Raw genomic sequence first — 19,767 nt, 5'->3', positions numbered from 1 at the left:
CAAACTTTAAAGCAGAAGCCAACAACACCCAGCTAGACAGTGTGCATTCATGACAGCGCAGCAACTCAAAGCAAAAGCAGCAGCAGAGTAAACAGACATTTTTAATTTAGTGTTTAAGATAGACACGATGTCACTGCAATCCCTACAAAACTGTACGCCCAGGGCCAGTTCAGTAAACTATCCAATTTTTATAGCACAGAAACCGCACTGGAAGGAATAGAAGGCCATTCGTAATTTGAATGGCCTTCTGCATCGTACCAAGGACTCATCTCATTTCTTGTCTTGCTGGACCTCAGTGCCGCATTTGACACCATTGATCATTAAATCCTGTTGCACAACATTTGATCCGTATTAAAAAGGAACCTCACGCGGTCCTATATATCGGATCAATCCCAGTTGGTGGTTTTAAATGGTGAATCCTCGATGACCACCAATTTTGAGTCAAGGGCGACTGGGTGAGTGGGGAGCATGGTCGTCCTCCAATCAGAGGGTTGTCGGTTTGATCCCAGGCCCGGCTAACCCGCATGTCGTTGTGTCCTTGGGCAAGACACTTAACCCAACATTGCTCTTGTAGCTGCGACTACAGTGTGTGAATGGTAGTTACTGATGGCAGGTGTCACTGTGTGTGGTTCTCCTGTCATCAGTGTATGAATGATGTCATGTAGTGTTAAAGCGCTTTGAGTGGTCAGAAGACTAGAAAAGCGCTATACAAGTACAGGCCATTTACCATTACCACAAGGTTCTGTGCTTGGACCGATTTTTTTACCCTGTATATGTTTCCTTTGGGCGATTGTTGTGTAGCAGACTCTACTAATACGTAAAGATCGCACATGAGACCGTGTAGGAAAATAACGGGTATACTTTAATGGACGTTAAATAACACAAAGAATACCCAGCATTCAGAGCAGGTGAACAGTTTTCATTATGGATGCCCCGCAGGAACAAACTTCATCAATACACAACAGCGATATATCAGAAAACACTGCTGTTTAGGTTGCTGGTAACCACAGGACCAGGATATAAAAACGTCTCAGGCAAGACGTAGTCCGGTGGAGAATATATTTCACTGAAGGTTTTGGTACACAGGTAATCAGCCAGTCCGGCAACGGTATCCAAATTGCCAGGCAAAACTAAGTTACACAGAAACTAGTCAAGACATGGAGAAGACACACAAGGAAATTGCTGGTAGGCTCACTGGTACAGAACAAGGCTTGAGCTTTTTAGGACACAGGATGTTGGATGTGCATAGACTAAAGAGGCAAATTGGAAATTAGCGATTTTGGGCTATACAAAATGCATTGGATGGAAATCCTACCAACCATTATTAATTAAGCACTATTCTTCTGAATATCTGGTTAGCCCCTCCAATAAGTGAGATGGTATTTAACCTCAACGTACCCTACATTGTGCTCATCTTTAGCGTAACACTGGAGCACTGCCTCAATTTATAAGATGCCATGGCTTGACGATGACCATGAATTTAAGGCCATACACAAAAGCTAACAAGTTGCTCATACAGCTTAGCACACTGGTGCTCCTATACCCTCAGACCAGACACACAGATTCACTTGCGTCGCTGTACTTTTCCCGCCAATAACAGCAGCGCAATCACAGCTCAAATTGTCAAGGGATGATTAATCAATGTAATCAATGTCAATGTAAAAATCCTGATTTGCACTGTAAAAAGTGCAAATCAGGTACATGTGGGCGCAAAATAAAACATTCGCAAGAAAAAGTCTGAGAATATGCCCTTCTCGTGTGAGGCCGCAAAACCCGAATCTCTTCACTCGCAAAGATGTTTTCTGCTCGCTGTTCTTTTTGACGTGGGGGCAGACCCAGTTGCCACGGTATCTATATCTAATGGTTACAAACCGCGTCTTTGGAGGTCATCTCTGTTGAGACGTCTACATTCCCAAAACAATGGAAGCTCATTTCCACATAATTTTTTATTTCATTTTTAAGAAGGCTTGGAAAATTGAAATTATGAGAAGACATCACAGGTTCCTTCATAGTTCGGCAAAGTTGGTAAAATATTCACTTTCCAGTTCAATAGCTCGTTAGCAAAACCTTATTTTACCAATACAGGCCGGTCTGCGAGCTGGACGAATTGGTCTTAATGTGCGGCCAAGTGTATTTTACTATAGACTCGCGGTAAAATTATGGTAAATTAGGGTAGAGGAAAAACCACTGCTTTAGTGTCAGGGAGCGGAACGCAGAGTTAAAAAAAAAAAAAAGACTTGAATAATCAAAATTTCCAAAATCAAAAAGCCAAGGGGCAAAAACGCAGACAAGAACAAGGAACAGGCATGGACTTCCGGAGATTTAACAATGACGCGACCAGTGACAAGAGACACACATGGCTTAAATAAACTGGGAAGGTGCAGGTGATTGGACACAGGTGATGACAGGACAAGGCAGGAAGTGAAGTAACCAGGGAGACAAGAGCCAGAAAACTACAAAAAAAAACAGGACATGAACCCAAACCATGACACTTTAGGTTGCTTTATTAAATTAGATGTCATTTGCTTTATCCAAAGCAACTTATAATAAGTTCATTTCAACCATAAGGATACAAACCCAGATGAAGAAACAAAATGCAATTTCATCAAAAAAAAGCCATGAGTAAATGAGACAGCTGAGGAAAAGGAAGGAAGTCTGGATCGATTAGATTGTAGAATATGGGATGGAATGGGGACAGGATTGAAGTTAAACAGGATGACAGTACATCTTCTAATATACACCACATCTGCATGCCAGGCCGTTAGCTACAGCACACCCGATGGAAGAAGGCCTCATCAGAATCAATGGCAAAAAAAATAGTGAACTGTAGTCATGTGTTAACAACTAAGCCATCTCCATGACAACTAAGCATGGGTGGACCGATAATGTCTAATTTAGAAAAAACATAATGTAAGCGTCTTTAAACTTTGACTGTGATGACATAATGAGCAAACGTTTGAATATTACATACTATTTTAGTATAAGTCATTCTTTTCGGCAACTGCAAGTGCTGGGAATTCTTTTTAGATAGACAATTTTGCCGTAGAGGCTTCCAGAGAGTCTCAAGTGTTGTATTAAGTTCTAACTAGACCGCTCATATCTCACACACTGTTTGAACTACTAAATCCGTGGGATGTCTGCTGAAGTCTTATTTGAATCCAGTATTGGTAAAGGAAGAGTTTGGATGTTTTTTTAGGTACTTAACTTGTGTTGCTGCAGTCGAGGGAGGGGGGAGAGAAACCGACGGGACCATTGGAGCAAAGCAATATACAGCTGGGGACTTATTTTAGACACCTATATGCAATTTTATCCATTTACACTATATTTAGGATATTTTCCCGACAACTGAAGAGGTTCTCAGTGTCTTTCAAAAGCCTCCCAGAACATGCAGTTCCATGTTTACTGCTGCCTGCATTAGTTGGTTTATGTTTTTGGGTGGCTTCAGTGTTGTATAATAGAGCATAGCAATGGTATTACTGTTTAAGTAAGGAGCTCCGTGCTGAAAGGCAGCTGTTGTTCAAGAAGGAAAATCAAGACATATAATAATGTATTCCCACAGTACTTCGGATAGACTTTATTCACAATAAAATTATTAGGACCTGACCTAATTTACCTTATGATAACTATGTGTGTTCCTTGGTACAAACTGAACCGCTGCGTGGATGCTGGAATGTATCTCACCCTTACTGGTACAACAGACAACCTGTGTTTATGTCCAGAATCAACCTATTTTTAAGTGAGTTGTACATTATAGGCTGCCAACTGAAATATATTGCAATTATCGTAGGCAATTATTTTCACTGCATTCCATTTTTTTTTCAGGTAGAACAATATTTATTCTTAAAATCACTCTGTAAGAAGAATATATAAAAAACATAGTTGGCATCCCAACTCTTAACAATTTCCAGCTGTAGATCCCAGGCCAGTCATAATTACTAGCAACAGATTATTATGAATAAGGTAAGCAGTTAGTATTTACACAGCTTTGTCCTGTGAGTGTGGGCATTGATATGGTTCCCCGATCACTCTGTTGACAGGCTAGATGAAAGGGTGACTTTGATGAAGTGGAGCAGGGATCCTGTTTGATGTGTCCGCCATAGGGCCACTGGCACCCGACAACCTGCGCCATAGCTGGAACTCTTATGTGTTTGTCAGGGTTTAATTCCCCACCCAAGGAGAAATGACCGTGTTGGACGAGCTCAGGTTCCACAGGCAGAATTTAAACACGTCTGCCTGGGAGACTAGACACCCGTCGCTGCAGTAGTGGCCAATTAAGATCAGGTGTCAGCCCGTTGACATGTGAAGGATGGAATGTGCAAGTGTTTCGTCAGACAAGGATAGGGACGTAGTGTTGGTGGTGACAGTTTTCGTCCCGGACATGGAGGGCCGATTGAAAACACATGGCCACTTTGCCCCCAGACGGAAACCTTCACTTGGGTCCAGGCTTATCGGCTAATGTTGGAATGTCAGAGTGGCTTTCTCTTGTCCTGTCTTATTTATTCTTTCATCCTCTTTTCCCTTCATCCTTCCTGGTTTATTTGCTTTCTTTTGAGTCTGGCTTATTGAACTGTGGGGATACTTTGAGTATAATGTCTCACAATATCTTTGACATGCATAATTAACTTCACACTCTGCATGCTGCCCACATCGCATTGTAGTGTAAAAGGCAGCTCGCTGATTCATGTTTCGTTCATACATAGGGGAAATTAATAAGCTACCATGGCCAAGCTTCTGAGAGGGACAGCGAGATCACACATTGATAATACATTTCTTGAATTATGCATGTGACCATGATAAAATATTTGTTTTTATTTATGTTCCTCGTATCACACCTCTGTCACAACTTTCTTAGAGGTGTGGTATAAAAAGGCAACAAAAGTGAGTACTGCATTAAAAATTTGCCTTAAAGTAAAACTATAAATAAAAACTCATTTCAGAATGTTTTATATTCAGTCAGACTATTATACAATAATATGTAGACGTATTTTTCAATATTTTTTCTTCTTTAAATTGCAAGAATGAATCATATTCTATTTCCGCATCATACTTTTAATATACTTGTCGCATTAAAATAAGTAGTTTTTACATAAGACGCAGATATCTAACAACTTCTATACTGTATTTAAACTAAATATTCAGTGGAGTTAAACAGAATATTCACTGAAAGTTCAAACCGAAAAACCTTTAGGTCAATGTAAAATGGACTTCATTAATTTACAAATAATGAGCAACCTGATACATCTTTCTCCAGGCAGTTCAAAATGTCTTTAGTGTCTGCAGCTTTGTACCTCTGGCACCCTTGGGACCAGGCATCAACGACTGCGTCCAGCTGGCCTTGCCACAGCCGCCCCTCCAGAGTAGAAATGGTCCGGTCCATGGCACATGAATGTTGCTATCCGTTTGCATATTCCTTTTGCTGTGAATGTTTTTGGCCTAAAGAAGGGAAAGTGTCTTCAGCAGGGTGGTGCATTTGATGTTGGAAAAAACGCGGATAAGACAGTTAATCTTACATGGGCCGAGATAGCGGTGCGGAGGTCAGTGAAGTTCGCCCAGCCAGGCACCCTGCATGCACTGCAGCAGGTGTGTGACTTGCCTTCCTCAATCGCCAACCATAAAGTGATCTGTTTAAGGGTTACACTTTTGCCACAGCCATCTCCCAAACCAGGAGGAGTATTTGTCTTCCCCGCAGGTACATCTGGGTCGCTCCAAAGTCACGGTTAGTCTTGTGCTCAGCCACCTGCATACTGCAAATGATCTGATCTAAGATCCGCTGCGGATGGCTGCCTCGGTACGACGGTACGGTTTGTTTCTTGTTAATTATGTTTTCTTTTGGCACTTTCTCCAGAGATGAGCTTGTGAAGATCCTGGGAACAACAACTTCAGCGGAGGTACTTCCAACTTTTCTTCTGTGGAATTAGGTGTGCTCACCTTTACTCACACGGTGAGACGCCATAGGAGAGGAAAATGGGCCGGCTCCTTAGTGCGCTCTGCAAGCGTGGCTTTCGCACACCGCTGCCGGGCATCTTTCTCACCAACGCGCGCTCACTGAGCAACAAACTGGACGTTTCAGCTGCTGGTGAGGAAAGACAGAGACTTGCATACTCCGTTTTGTGCTTCACAGAGACCTGGCGTTGTGGATTGATACCGGACTTTCAAAAAACCTTGGAGTGAGATTTTGTTGGGAGTGCCGGGGGGTGCGGATGCTACGGTCGACAGGGGTGGACGCTACAGCTACAGAGCACGTTGGATCACTGTTACACCACAGCAAGCAGGACCTATCACGGCGTCCCTCGTGCTGCGCTGGGACACTCTGACCACGTCATAGTCCATCCGATTCCTGCATGCAAGCAGAAAGCTGTGCAAACCTGCGGTGAGGGAATTCAAGAATTGGGTCTTCGGGCGTGCTTGGACTGCACAGACTGGGTTGTTTTCAGGACTGCTACTAACAGTCCGGATGAGTTCAAAGAGGCTGTGACTTCTTACAGGATGTCAAACCCTGGTTTACAGCTGAACTCAGGAATCTAAGAGTGGGGACAAAGACTTGTACAGAGTCAAAATACAGGTTTAGCAAGGCGGTGAGAGATGTTACTGTACTCTGAAAAACCTAAACAGTTCTCAGCAAGTGACTCTGCTTCGGTTTGGCGAGGCTTTAAAAACCTCACAAACTACAAGCCCAAAAAAAAACTCCATGAATGACCTCTGAACTGAACGAGTTGTACTGCAGATTAGATAATCAATAACCTCGCTCCATTCCCCACAGCTCCACCAACCTGCCCCAGACCAACTCCCCCAGCCCATCAGGGACTCACGCCTCTGTATCCCACCCCCCGAAATTCAATCTGCCAAAGACGATGATGGTGCACTTCTACACGGCCATCATCGAGTCCATCCTCTGCTCCTCCATCACAGTCTGGTACGCTGCAGCCACAGCAAAGGACAAGGGCAGGCTGCAGCGTGTCATCTGCTCTGCCGCAATCTGATGTCTCTCCAGGACTTGTTCGGTTCCAGGACCCTGAAGTGAGCTAGAAAGATTGTCGCCGACCGCTCTCACTCCGGGCAAAATCTGTTCCTGCTCCTTCCATCCGGCAGGAGGCTGAGGTTCATCAAGACTAAGACCTCCGGCCACACCAACAGTATCTTTCCGTCAGCAGTCGGGCTCATCCCCCACTGACATCTCACCGGTCACTCTTTTCACACTCCACATACACTTGTCACTTTCTGGTCGCTGGTGCACTCTATTTTTTTTCTTTTATTTTTAATTTAAATTAAATGTTGTTAAATTAAATCTTCTCTGTTACAGTCTGGCTCCTCGACTGCAACAAATGATGAATGATTACGGCAATTAAGGGTTTTTAACACAAAAAGGTTGATTTCTAAACTATAAACTATGCTTTTTCTAAAGAAGGAACAAACATTACCTGTCATTTAGCTGGCGCTTTTATCCAAAGCGACTTACAATAAGTGCATTCAACCATAGGGATACAAACTCAAAAAACAAGTGCAATTTCGTCAAATAAGCCAATTTATGAAGCTGGACCCGATCCATTCACAGCATGGTATGTTAGCACCAATGTTTTCAAATGGATGCGGGCAGCCACCGGTAGCCAGTGATGAGAGCAGAGTAGAGTGGGAGAATACCGGAAGGTTAAAGACCAGTCGAGCTGCTGCATTCTGAATGAGCTGCAGAGGTCGAATGGCGGTAGCAGGGAGACCAGCCAGGAGGGAGTTGCAGTAGTCCAGGCGGGAGATGACAAGAGCCTGAATCAGTACCTGCGCTGCCTTCTGAGTGAGAAGAGGACGTATTCTCCTGATGTTGTAAAGCGTGTATCTACAGGATCGTGTTGTTGCAGTGATGTTGGGAGTCAGGGAGAGTTGGCTGTCAAGTGTGATGCCGAGGTTCCTAGCAGTCAAACTGGGAGTTGCCATTAACCGTCAAATCCTGGGTCGAAGAATCTTTTCCAGGAAAGAGAAGTAATTCAGTCTTGTCGGGGTTGATTTTGAGATGGTGAGCGGACATCCACTGAGAGATGTCAGACAGGCAGAGATCCGTGCCGCCACCTGAATGTCCGAGTGAGGGAAGGAGAGAATTAGTTGGGGTCATCGGCATAGCTGTGGTAGGAGAAGCCATGCGAGAGAATGACAGCGCAGAGAGAGTTGGTGTAGAGCAAGAAGAGGAGGGGAGCCAGGTGCCTTCAGGAAGTATGGCTGCCAATGCACCCGGTTGGGCTTCTCCTAAAGGCTGGCTGCACTGGCCAGCTGCCTCCAATCTGGTTAATGGCCTCAACCTCCAGCCACCCAGTAACCTGCAAGACAGACACCAACGGCAGAGGACCAAGACCTCCCACCACAGAAACGGTTTCTTCCTGTCGGCATTCGGGCTCATCAACAGAGCCCGGGTCCCCCACTGAGTGACTGACATCTCACTGGTCACTCTCTTTCCACATTCACTTGTCACTTTCTGTTTGCTGGTGCACTCTATTTTTATCTTTTAGCTTACGCTTTTATCCAAAGAGACTTACAATAAGTGCATTCAACCATAGGGTACAAACTCAGAGGAACAAGAAACAAGAAAGTGCAATTTCCTCAAATAAGCCAATTTGCTATAGATGAGTGGCGTTAAGTACAATTTAAGTGCTGCAATTTGTTAGTCTTTTAGTCGAGGTAGAGTTTGAAGAGGTGTGTCTTTAGTTTGCGGCGGAAGATGTGAAGGCTCTCTGCGGTCCTGGTGTCTTCAGAGAGCTCGTTCCACTATTTCGGAGCAAGCATAAATTAAATGTTGTTCTTACACTATGTTGTCTTATCTGTCGTGTTGTCGATTGTCTGATTTGATGTCATGCGCCAAGTCAAATTCCTTGTATGTCTAACATATTTTGGTAATAAATGTTCCTGATTCCTGATACAGAGAGCGGAAAAGGGCAGACAGGTTTTCAAAAAGGGCGAGATGCATGGGGATTTTTTGGAGCCCACACCCACCAATAGAACACCCAGTGGCGGGCATTTTGCAGGGGTCGGTCTTGTCCTCAAGGACCTCAGCCACAGCGTATACGCCATCATGTCTGGGTCCGGTTATCGGGATTTACTCGGCTCAATTGCTAAAAGCTAACGCTAACTTTTACTTTAACACTGTAGCCTACTATTTGCCATATTGTCACAACTGCATTAAACGAACCTCAAGTGCAGGGATTCCCAAAGTGTGGTGCGGGCAGCCCTCAGGGTGCATGAGCGGAAAAATGTAATGGTGATCTCTGTAATAATTAATCCTAAATTATTATTTCTTTTTTTAATAAGTGGGTTTTTACACAAAATAGCAACATGAATTATAAAAAACCCTACATTAACAAACCATACATATTTCATAAATAAATGCATTTGAGCTCTTTTTACGGACACACTAGCTAACATCAGCTAACTTTATTACAAATATGCTTAACTGGCTGAAGTCGGGAAACTGTCAGAGAGACATCTGTTGAGTTATGAGAGAGGAGATGGACAGAGGGGGAGTAATCGTAGAAACGTCTCGACTCGCTCTCTAACGTTACTCCTCCTTCTCCCCCCTCCCTCTCTCTCTGCAGCCTGAGCCCCCCTGCGCTGTGTGTGAAATCCTCAAATGGACTCCTCCCTTTCTTATTCATATCAGTTTGAGACTATACATGTGCCAATATGTGTTTGTAGCCGCGATAGCGCTACCACCGGCGGGTTCTGTAAAGACGCACGGACACACGATGAGGGTAACCAGTCTTTATTCTCCAAAAGGGGAAGGCAGTGAGCAGGAATGAGGTCGCTCGATGTGCGTGCTCGGTTTCGCTTTGTCCGGCTCCGCTCAGCTCTCGTGCTCCATTCCGCTCTGCTCGGCTCACGTTCCCCCGACCTGGATCCTGCTCACTGCTTATGTAGGAGACAATCAGTGCAGATTATTTACACCTGGTTACTCCTCACCTACCAGCACCGTCCCCTGAACCACTCCCCCGCTCTCCCCCATGCAGCTGAGCTAACCACGCCCCTCCACCAGTGTTCTTTAAGTGGTTCTGTTTAAAATGAAAATTTCAAAATTCCCATATCTCAGTCAGACAATCAGTCATGATTTGTTGCTTTACAATTTTAATGAATGTTACCACTATGTATGATTAAATGTGATGCAATCAACCTTATTGCTGTTTAAACGTGACGTAACTGGAAATGATTAAAACGTTGTTGCAGTGTTCCAGGGCATTTTCCCACCTGTAGTTTGGGTTGACACTGAGCTTTAAAGGCCATCTAAATATTAGATAACAATACCACAAATGAGCAAACTGTTATTTTATTGCAGCTATCAATAGGCTCGGTTTCTCTTTTCTTTTTTTTTTGAATGTGGGAAGGTTTGGGGGTGCATGAAGAGGTCGGGAGGTAGAAGGATGCGTGGGCTAAAACGTTTGGGAACCGCTGCTCTAGTGTCATGCATTTACAAACTCTGAATGATATTTTTGATGGATCCACTCCTGATACAGTCCGATTAAACATAACTTTAAGCCTCAATATAATGTAAATGGAGTATAAAAAGTAAAATAAAACTTTTAGTAGCAGAATGTATGCATTTGTATTTCTGTGTAGATTGTGACAATTTCACATGGGGGTCCAATGGAAATTGAATTTGCCATTTGAGGAACTGCAGTCATTGGAACTTCATTTTGACTGTTGGATTTAACCATAATTAAAAGCAGTAATCAGTTCATTAAACTGGAGTACTGAAAACTTCAACTTATCATCATAACTGAATTGTTTCACTTTTTAGTACTCCAGCTCAGGGTTTCAAGCCTTAATTGTTTAAGTAAATACAAAGGATTTGAACAATAAGTCATAGTAATATCTCTATTACAGTGTGGTAGGTAGCCTGTACAGATGAATTAAGGAAATCATCATCATTGCGGTTCACAAGAAACTCATTCAACTCTAGAAGGGCCTCCAGGTGCAAACAGGTCTAGATCAAGCCTTAGCGCTACCTTCCACCAGTTGTGTGAGCTCTGGCCGCAACTAGAGAGAAACCTGATGTAAGGAATTATTCCACCTTTTCCAATTGATCAAAAATAGATTACACTATTCAGTCATTTTATTTACTATTATCCATTTGCGCATCTATTTTTTCTTTTGGAAAAAAACAACAACATGCATCTCAAGAGGGAGTGGGTCACTCCATTACCAACGGATCTCCTGTTGATTAAATCAAAACATGTCCAGATGTCTGAATGAGCGATATCTGACAAATTGTGTTTGGTTGATTCACTAGGAAGGCTGCCAATCAAATGTTATAGGTTCAGTTGAGACAAAATCACAAAATACTCATTAGACATTAGACATAATAATAATAATCATGGCGACACATCTACTACTTAACTGGGATTGTTCATAAACTAACAGGGAGTCTATATGCAGCCTCAGTGGTTACGTTTAGCGGAAAGAAAGCCTACCGAGCATTTTGCTGCTGCTCCTTAATAACCGACGGAGGGATACTGATGTTTATAAAAGAGGGAGTGGGTCACTCCATTACCAACGGATCTCAGGCTCATGCACACCCAAAGGTTACTGTAGATTCAGAAGTTTTATTACATACACATCATGCCTCCTACGTTCACATCGAAACATCATCTTGACAGCAGCCCCCTTTAACGAGCCCTTAATAATGCATGCTAATCCCGCCCCTGTTGATCTCACGATGGGCGCATTGTTAATAGCGTGGACAACAACCCGCCGATGCTCTCACTGGCCTCTCCTCCTTTGTCCCCCCGCACTCACATCGGCAGCTGTATCTTTTAATGAGATCACACTTCATTAAATAGGGGCCCCCACAACCTTCCCCAGGTCTTTTTACCGCAAACACTTCAATTAGCTGCAGCGGATGACAGCCGATAGGAGTCGGTAAGTACAGAAAGAGGAAGAGAAGGAAGGAGGTGATCTAATAAAAGGTGCTGTGAAAAGTAAATGATGATTTCATCTTTATGGAGTATTGTGTGTAGCAGCTGATGTGTGAGGTCATGTGTGTGTGTGCTGAGTTGAACATATCTGGGCTTTCATTTCGTCTCTCCGCACATACGTAAATAAATGTTCGGTGTCTAAAAGGGTTGGCATGGCAACACCAGGCAAACGCCTTCTATGTCACTATGGGGATATATTTCATGAAGCTTCTGCCATGTTAAGTGTATGCACATCTGTTCTAAAATGAACAGTGCATGCAGCTGTTCACTATATTCAGAGACAGTCCTCTGCTCAGGATCATGAGGAGTACGTCTCAGCCCTCGGACCTTGAAGGGCAAGACTAAAATCAACATTGTATATTCAAACTGAACAACAAAAGCTTGAAGATGGAGTTGGAGGAAATTTTCCTCGTTTGAAAGATGATATACACTGTTGCTGATTTTAGCCCAAAGGGACAATGTCGGAACATGGTTAGGACAGGATTGTCCATTTGGAGCTCTGCGGTTAGGACACAATCTGTGTTCCGTGTTAATCTTAATTAATTAATCTTTTCAAAGCTCTTGCTTTCTAAAATAACTTCAATAGCTTCTTCAACATGACACCACCAGTTTGTCTTAAAGGGAAACTGCTCAATTTCAAACAATGTATGTTCAACAAGCAGAGATATACAACCAACACTCATCTTATTAGTAAAGTTATATTTTTCTTACTAAGGGAAATCTTTTATAAACCTTAATCCGGTTCAAATAAATATTCATTTTTATAGGAACTGTAATTTACCTGGAAACAACCATTAAGTAACTATTGAGTTACTGATAACTAGCACATTCTAGAGGTTTTAGTCAGGGCTGTCTGATGAATGCAATCATAATTTGTCAGGGATGAAATTCCTGACACAGGAAGAAAAAAAATGAAGTGATGATATCAGAGGGGGGGGTCCCTCTAATTCTTAGAAAGCCCAAAGAGTAATACATTTAGGTTGGAGGTAGCAACTATCAAAAAGAGACCACCATCTTTCCTTAACCTCAACAAACTGCGTTGAGTTGCTTTAACACAATTCACCATACATTGATTTATTTATGGCAGCAAATCACTGTCAAAATTCAAGAGCGCAAATCAGGTTGATGCGCGCGTAAATCAAACATCCGCGAGCAAATCTGTCTCACGCGAAATATGTGCTGCTCGTGCTCGAAGGTGTTTCCTACGCGCTCGCTGTTTCTCTTTTTGACAGTAAGGGGGCGGAGCCAGTCACCATGGTACCTACATCTAATTGGTTACAAACCCCGTCTTTGGATTGGCTGGAGTTATGCATTCACACAACTATAGAAGCCCATTTCCGCACGAAAGAAAGGGGATAGAAATTTGATTATTTATGAGATAAAACGTTGTCAACAAACGCCCCGCTTCGGTAATCGTAGTGGACCGTAGATGACAACCAGCTACAACCATCATTCACCATCATTATCATCGTTTTTATAGTTGTGTGAATGCAACACTCCAGCCAATCCAACGACGGGGTTTGTAACCAATTCGATGTAGAGACCATGGTGACTGGCTCCGCCCCCTTACTGTCAAAAAGAGAAACAGCGAGCGCGTAGAAAACACCTTCGAGCGTGAGCAGAGATTCGCCCTGCGAGCGAGCAAATATCTCGTGCGAGACGGAGATTTTCTCGCGGATGTTTGATGTACGCGCGCGCATCAACCTGATTTGCGCTCTCGAATTTTGACAGTGATTTGCCGCCATATTAATTCTTTTAAAAATTATATTCGAATCAAATCCATATGTTGGCATAACAGGTTTTGCAATAGTAACAGATTTCTAGCGACACGATCAAGCATAAAGTGTCAAGGTGCTTTAATAATTGCTTGTGTTTGATGTCAATGATCACCCACAAAACAACCACAGGGGCGGAAATCAAAATTTCAAAGCGGTAAAAGCGTTGAGAAAATGACTCCTCCTTATTGGTTAGCTAGTCTAAAATATTAAACTTTTCCCAACTTTGTGAAAGAAATTGGGAGACACCAGATTTTCTTAATCACAGCTTGAATGCGGGGAGGCGTACAAATCTTCCTTTCCTAAACTTTGTATGACCTCAGATAATTCCAACCAAAGTATTGTTTAGGGAATAAAATGCAGTGTGCTGTGTATTTCCCTAAGACTGTTTCCCCTCTATCCTCTGCTCTTCTGTGGCAGTGAAAGCACAGTATCTTCTGAAGTGAGATCAGGAGGAGAACTCATCCTATTGCACGTGAGGTCTCTCCTTGCATTTCTCCAACTGGTCCCTATTAAAAATTTATATTTCTCTGAGTGCAAAGTAAATGCGGATTATAAAAAGAAAAGAAGCGCACTATGAAATGTGCTTGAGAGGAGTGCTCAGAGGAAAGCACACACTAATCGAAAGACCTCCAGGTCAGCACAAATATCTTGGAGATGACAAGAGTTACATTTTGTGCATTTCTACGAAGCCCTATTTGCCCATGGTATAAAAACATCCCCATCAAAGTAGCATGGTGGAAATGAAGCTCCTGTTCAAGGCAGGAGAACAGCTGAGAGTCCGAGACCAGTAGTCAGGCCAAACTTAAGCTTCTTTATTGGTTTCCCGTGGTCATTACTATTTCATCCAAGGTCACAAATGGTCAGTCAATGGAGTCATCATCCATACATTCTGGTAGAAATTCACCATAATAAAACCAAGTGTCCCATTTCACATTTTCAATGTAATGCGCTAATTGTCAATTAACAGCTCAGCCTTAAATTTTGGAAAATTGAGGCAGGAAAGAAAGCGGGAGCCAAACGACGGACACAGTTGGATGGATATTTGTCCTCCTCAGTAATGCTAGTACATACATTATGCAATAAACAAGTGTGAAAGGGAAATCTGTGAAACCTACAAGTATGGAAATGGTAATCAGATCCAACCATTACCGTTGAGTGAGTTTTTTTATTCTCAATTACAACTAACCTTGATGCCTCCCCCCGTGGGCTACGGCGTTCGATTGCTCCATGTCCACTTTGTGTGTGAGGCGATAAGCACGGTCCACTCTCTTAACAAACACGGCTTGAGCTGTTTGCATGTGGCTATCTGGGAGGCAGGTGTGCAGGGAGGCTTTGACTTTTCAAGCCGTATTCAAACAAAGACAGATTACATCTATTCTTCCAGCGCCAGAGGGGCTTATTTAACACAGGTTTGACACATCTGTACGCAGCAGAATGGACTGAGATAAAATGGAGAGGAGTGCGGGGGGTAATACTGAGCTGACCAGATATGGAAATGTGGGCAATGTGTTAAAGCAACATGGTGACGAGATGAAGCGTGGCGGTGATTGACAGCCTGGGGGGGAGACGTACGCTGTAGACGAGGAAAAAGAGAGAGAGAGGCAGAGAAGGGGGGAAGCACATCTTACTTTACTCATGGACTTGTCGATACTCCTACAGGCTCTTTAAGAATGGCGCTAGACGCTATTGCTCTTCTGGAAAAAAGAATGCCAACAAGAAGGAAGTCTGCTCCTTGGTTTAACCCTCAAACCCGGAACCTACAGCAAACTGCGCAAACCAAATCAGAAGGATCTAGGCTAGTTTGGCAAGACAGCCTTAAAACATATAAGGCGCTCTGTAATGCAACAGCATCTTTTTACTCATCATTAATAGAGAAAACAACTCCAGGTTTCTCTCCAGCGCAAAGACTGACAGTCACAGCTCTGTCGAGCCACATATTCCTTTGAACCTCAGTAGTAACTAGGATTGTCACAATACAAAAATGATGACTTAGATACCTGCCAAAATATTACAGTACCCGATACTTACGATATGATACTGGAATATTTACCTTTGATAGTAATAAATAAAACATCTGTAGGGTTCCCTTTCTTACCTGGCATCTGTTTGACTGTGGGATAAACAATGCTTCATTTACTTGCATAAAGATGTTTATTCTCACATTTGTATTTCCTTGACCTAATTCTTTGTATTTTTAGTTAAGATCCACCCTCAGACTCCACCAGCATGTAGCCTATTGGATCAAGTGTGTATTATTTGGTACAATTTTGTGTGCATTCTGACCTCATGATCATCATAGGCCCACATGAGTGAAATTGTAGGTTATTTTTGCTTGCTTGCTTGATGTTTGACTGTTAGGAAAGTTGTTGTCTAGCGAGCCAACAAAGCTACAGGCTGCCAACTCTCACCGTTTCCTCGTGTGACGCACGCGTTTGCATGTTTTCACACGCACTCATGCCACACATCCAACTTCTTAGGCAAAAAAAAAATCTGCGTCGGTATCGCCGATGGTAAATGGCGCATCTGTAACCCGATACGCTGCACGTAGCATAACTTACACCCCCCGTCAGCCACAGCGCTCCCCCCCGACAACATCTCCCTCTGTAGCGATCACAATAACATTACAAAGAAGCCGACGCGAGAGCACTCAATACTATCATCAGTGTCCGAGCGTGCTATAACAAGCTTGATAACATCACTAACGAGAAGTCTTGCTAGCGGCTAAACTTAGCAAAACCTGTTCGCTTACTTTGTTTATGACAAACTAGCAAGTCAACAATTTTCCAAACATAGTCAAACATCAAGCAAGTGCAACACAAGACAAAGCAGACGTCCTCTTTTACCTTGACATTTCAAGTAGTTCATTTAAAATAGGACGTCTGGTCACCCAAGCTAAGCTAGTCTAAGGCTACGCGTGTTAGTCTGCTACAGGAGGGCACGTCTGCCCTGATAACTCTCTGTGAGAGACAGTGAAAGCCTGACAGGGAGCGCGCTCTGATTGCCTGCCTGATTTTATGTTTTCAAGCCCGTCCCATTCCCCACTTGCCATGAAGGAGAAGTTGGTGCTGGTGCTGTGGTAAGCATGTTTTTTCACAAAAATGTTTTTTTGCATGTAAAAGTAAATTTTCTTGATTCAGGTAGAAAAATGTATATCATACATGTTGATGAACTTCCAACATAAAACCATGTGGTTGATGCTAGCTGAAGATTAGCCTGAATTGCTAAGAGATGTGTTTTTTTCTAAAATAGTGGCTGTGGGGTAAAGTGAGAAATGCTGAAGCACAAGTTAAGTTCAGTCTTAAACATATTTTAGTGTAAAATTATATTACATGTTTTATTTTTAATGTAGAATTGTAGAAAAGCAATCATGCCAAGAAACTACACCAGGAAGACAACCTGGGGCCAAACACCCCTCGCAGAGATGGAGAGTGCAGCCGCTGAGGTCATGCAAGGAAAGAAGTCCTTAAGAAAAAGCTGGAAGGGATAGAAATATTGACAAGACAACCCTACAAAGATTCATAAAGAAAAAAGAGAAAGGGGAAGTAAAATCAGTAGCCTGGGGTGCAGTAGCCGAGGCAAGGAGAATATTCACAGATGAGATGGAGGAGGAGCTTGCCAAACACTTGAAACAACTAGCTGACCAGTTCCATGGCCTTGCTCCAGTTAAGTGCCGTGAACTGGCATTTGAATACGCAGAGAAAAACAATATCCCTGTCCCTGCCAATTGGACAGAGAAACAATGTTCAGGTAGGCTAGGGTGTGCAAGAGATCACTTGATTCTGTAGGTTAACTGATCTTGCCACAAAGCTAAATCTTATAATAAAGAATTCTCTACTCTTTAGGAGAAGAGTGGTTTGGCAGCTTCCTAGCACGTCGCCAGCTCTCTGTCCGTACTCCGGAGGCAACATCCCTGGGAAGGGCTACAGCCTTCAATAAAACTACAATGGGCTGTAGTGATGGACAGGTGACATAATTAATTATTTAGTTGCAAATTGTTTATGGAGGCTTTACCTGTAAGATAGTTTGGTTCTTGCCTATCTTCTTTAACAGGTACACATTCCCTCCACACATGATTTACAATGTGGATGAAACAGGTGTCTTTACAGTACAAACGCCACGGCAGGTAGGCTACACATGATACACTAGAGAGCACCAGACTGATACCGAGTGGCTTGTGATAATGACCAGCTAGCTATTGGCAGAATGCTAAAACTAATGATATTAGTAATGTTGTGAACTGGAAAAAAAATGAATGGACTGAAACTAAATACAATGCACCTTTAGAACAATAGTAGCCTACTGATTGCAGATGCCATTGATTCTAAACTTTCTATTTGATTCAGGTTGTGACAGAGAAAGGAAAAAAGCAAGTTGGTTCTATCACATTGGCTGAGAGAGGAGAACTGGTGACTGTAGTGTGTGCAGTGAATGCTGCTGGGAATGCCATACCTCCAATGTTTATCTTCCCCAGAGTTAGGATTAAGGACCACTTCATGATAGGAGCACCTCCTGGAGAAAAAAGGTGCCTCCACCAGAACAGGATGGATGAATGAAGACACCTGGCCTGAGTTCCTTGATCACCTGATACAGCACACTAAGTGCACTCCTGACTCCTGAGCTGCAGCCTGCATCCACTGGTCCATCCACTTCAGATGATCCGACTGATCCACCCGCTGCAGATGATCCACTCGCTGATGCAGGTCCATCCACTGCGCATGGTCCACATGGATGTGCCTCGCCAGCTGACTCAGATGTGCCACGTGTTCCCAGCCGACCTGGATATGTGTCTCCTCGGGAAATCCTACCACTTCCCAAATGTCCCCCCAGAGCCCAAACCAAGAGAAAGCGTGTGAAGACAGCCATCCTAACTGATACTCCTGAGAAGCAGACACTAGAAAAGGCTTATGAAGAGAGACAAAAGGAACTGGCAGGCAAAAAGCAAAGAAAAGGGACAACCGAAAAGGAAAGCACCCAAAAAGTTCTGAGGATGATCCTGGAAACGCAGATCTGTCCGTGGGTGACTTTGTCCTAGTTAACTTTGCAACCAAACACAGGAGTCTCTGTTACATTGGCATGGTTGAGAAAGTTGAGGATGACGAAGTTCTTACACAATTCCTCAGAAGAATCCAGGAAAACAAGAAAGAGTGGGAGAGACCCACGTTTGCTGTAAAGGAAAATGATCTGGCACATGTTCCTAAAAGGTGATGTGGTGAAGAAGCTGCCTCAACCTAATAGGCCTGGAGGAACCACACGGAGAGAGCAACTCTTCACCTTTCCCTGTAACCTTCAGGGCTGGAATGTAGGGTAGGCCTTGTTATAGAGTATGAGGCTGATGTTCTAATCCAGGTGGGTCTAGTCGTGTGTTCTGAGTCTCAGGCTGTTCTAGCTGGTTCTAATTATGGTCCCATGACTGTTCTAATGTAACTGGTTCTATCTGCCATTTGAATGCTAATAAAACCATTTTGAATTATATTATGTTGTATATGATTTTGTTCGGAGTTACTTTCAAGTGTTTAAACAAAAAATGTACTTACTTGACCAATCCCCATGATTCTGTTACTAGTCCGATATTAGTTCCCCTTCAGGGACTACCGCTGCGTGTAATCGCAGTGGGAACGCCCTCAGCGTGACGCGTCTGAAGCATGAATGAAATCAGTCAATGGAGAGAAAGAGCGTACGGCGAGTGACGTCATCGACCAGGAAGCTATAAATATCCCCAGAGCACACAACACGCCAGCTTTTTTTACTTCAGCAGCTCGGTATGTGTGTCTGAATCTGTCGATTGTGTTTGTCTGTTCTGTCAGGAGTTTATCACTATATATTTATATATATATAAAAAACCAATATGAGCGAGCAGTATAAGAAGTGTGTTCCTCCCTGTACTCGATATATCACGGGTGGGGATTCACACGAGTTATGTGTGGCTTGTTTGGGTGTTCAACATGCCCAGTCGGCTCTTGAGGGAGTCGACTGTAAGCATTGCGAACGCTTTCCTCTTAGAACTCTGCGCTCGCGGCGATCGCTCTTTGAGGAGAGTGGTATGC

General features: G+C 43.3%; 1 protein-coding gene across 1 annotated transcript; it reads left to right on the top strand.

Annotated features, from left to right (window-relative positions):
- The first annotated feature begins 17,090 nt into the window (after positions 1–17,090).
- LOC144388849 (uncharacterized) lies at positions 17,091–18,576 on the top strand. Its single transcript, XM_078091306.1, is given in 4 exon segments — positions 17,091–17,192; positions 17,194–17,470; positions 17,566–17,687; positions 18,376–18,576. Coding segments are annotated over 4 exon segments (702 nt in total).
- Positions 18,577–19,767: the final 1,191 nt, after the last annotated feature.

The sequence above is a fragment of the Gasterosteus aculeatus genome, chromosome 16 (assembly GCF_964276395.1).
Source record: "Gasterosteus aculeatus chromosome 16, fGasAcu3.hap1.1, whole genome shotgun sequence".
Taxonomy (NCBI): domain Eukaryota; kingdom Metazoa; phylum Chordata; class Actinopteri; order Perciformes; family Gasterosteidae; genus Gasterosteus; species Gasterosteus aculeatus.
Note: the sequence above shows the minus strand (reverse complement) of the source record. Positions and strands in the feature narration are given on the sequence as shown.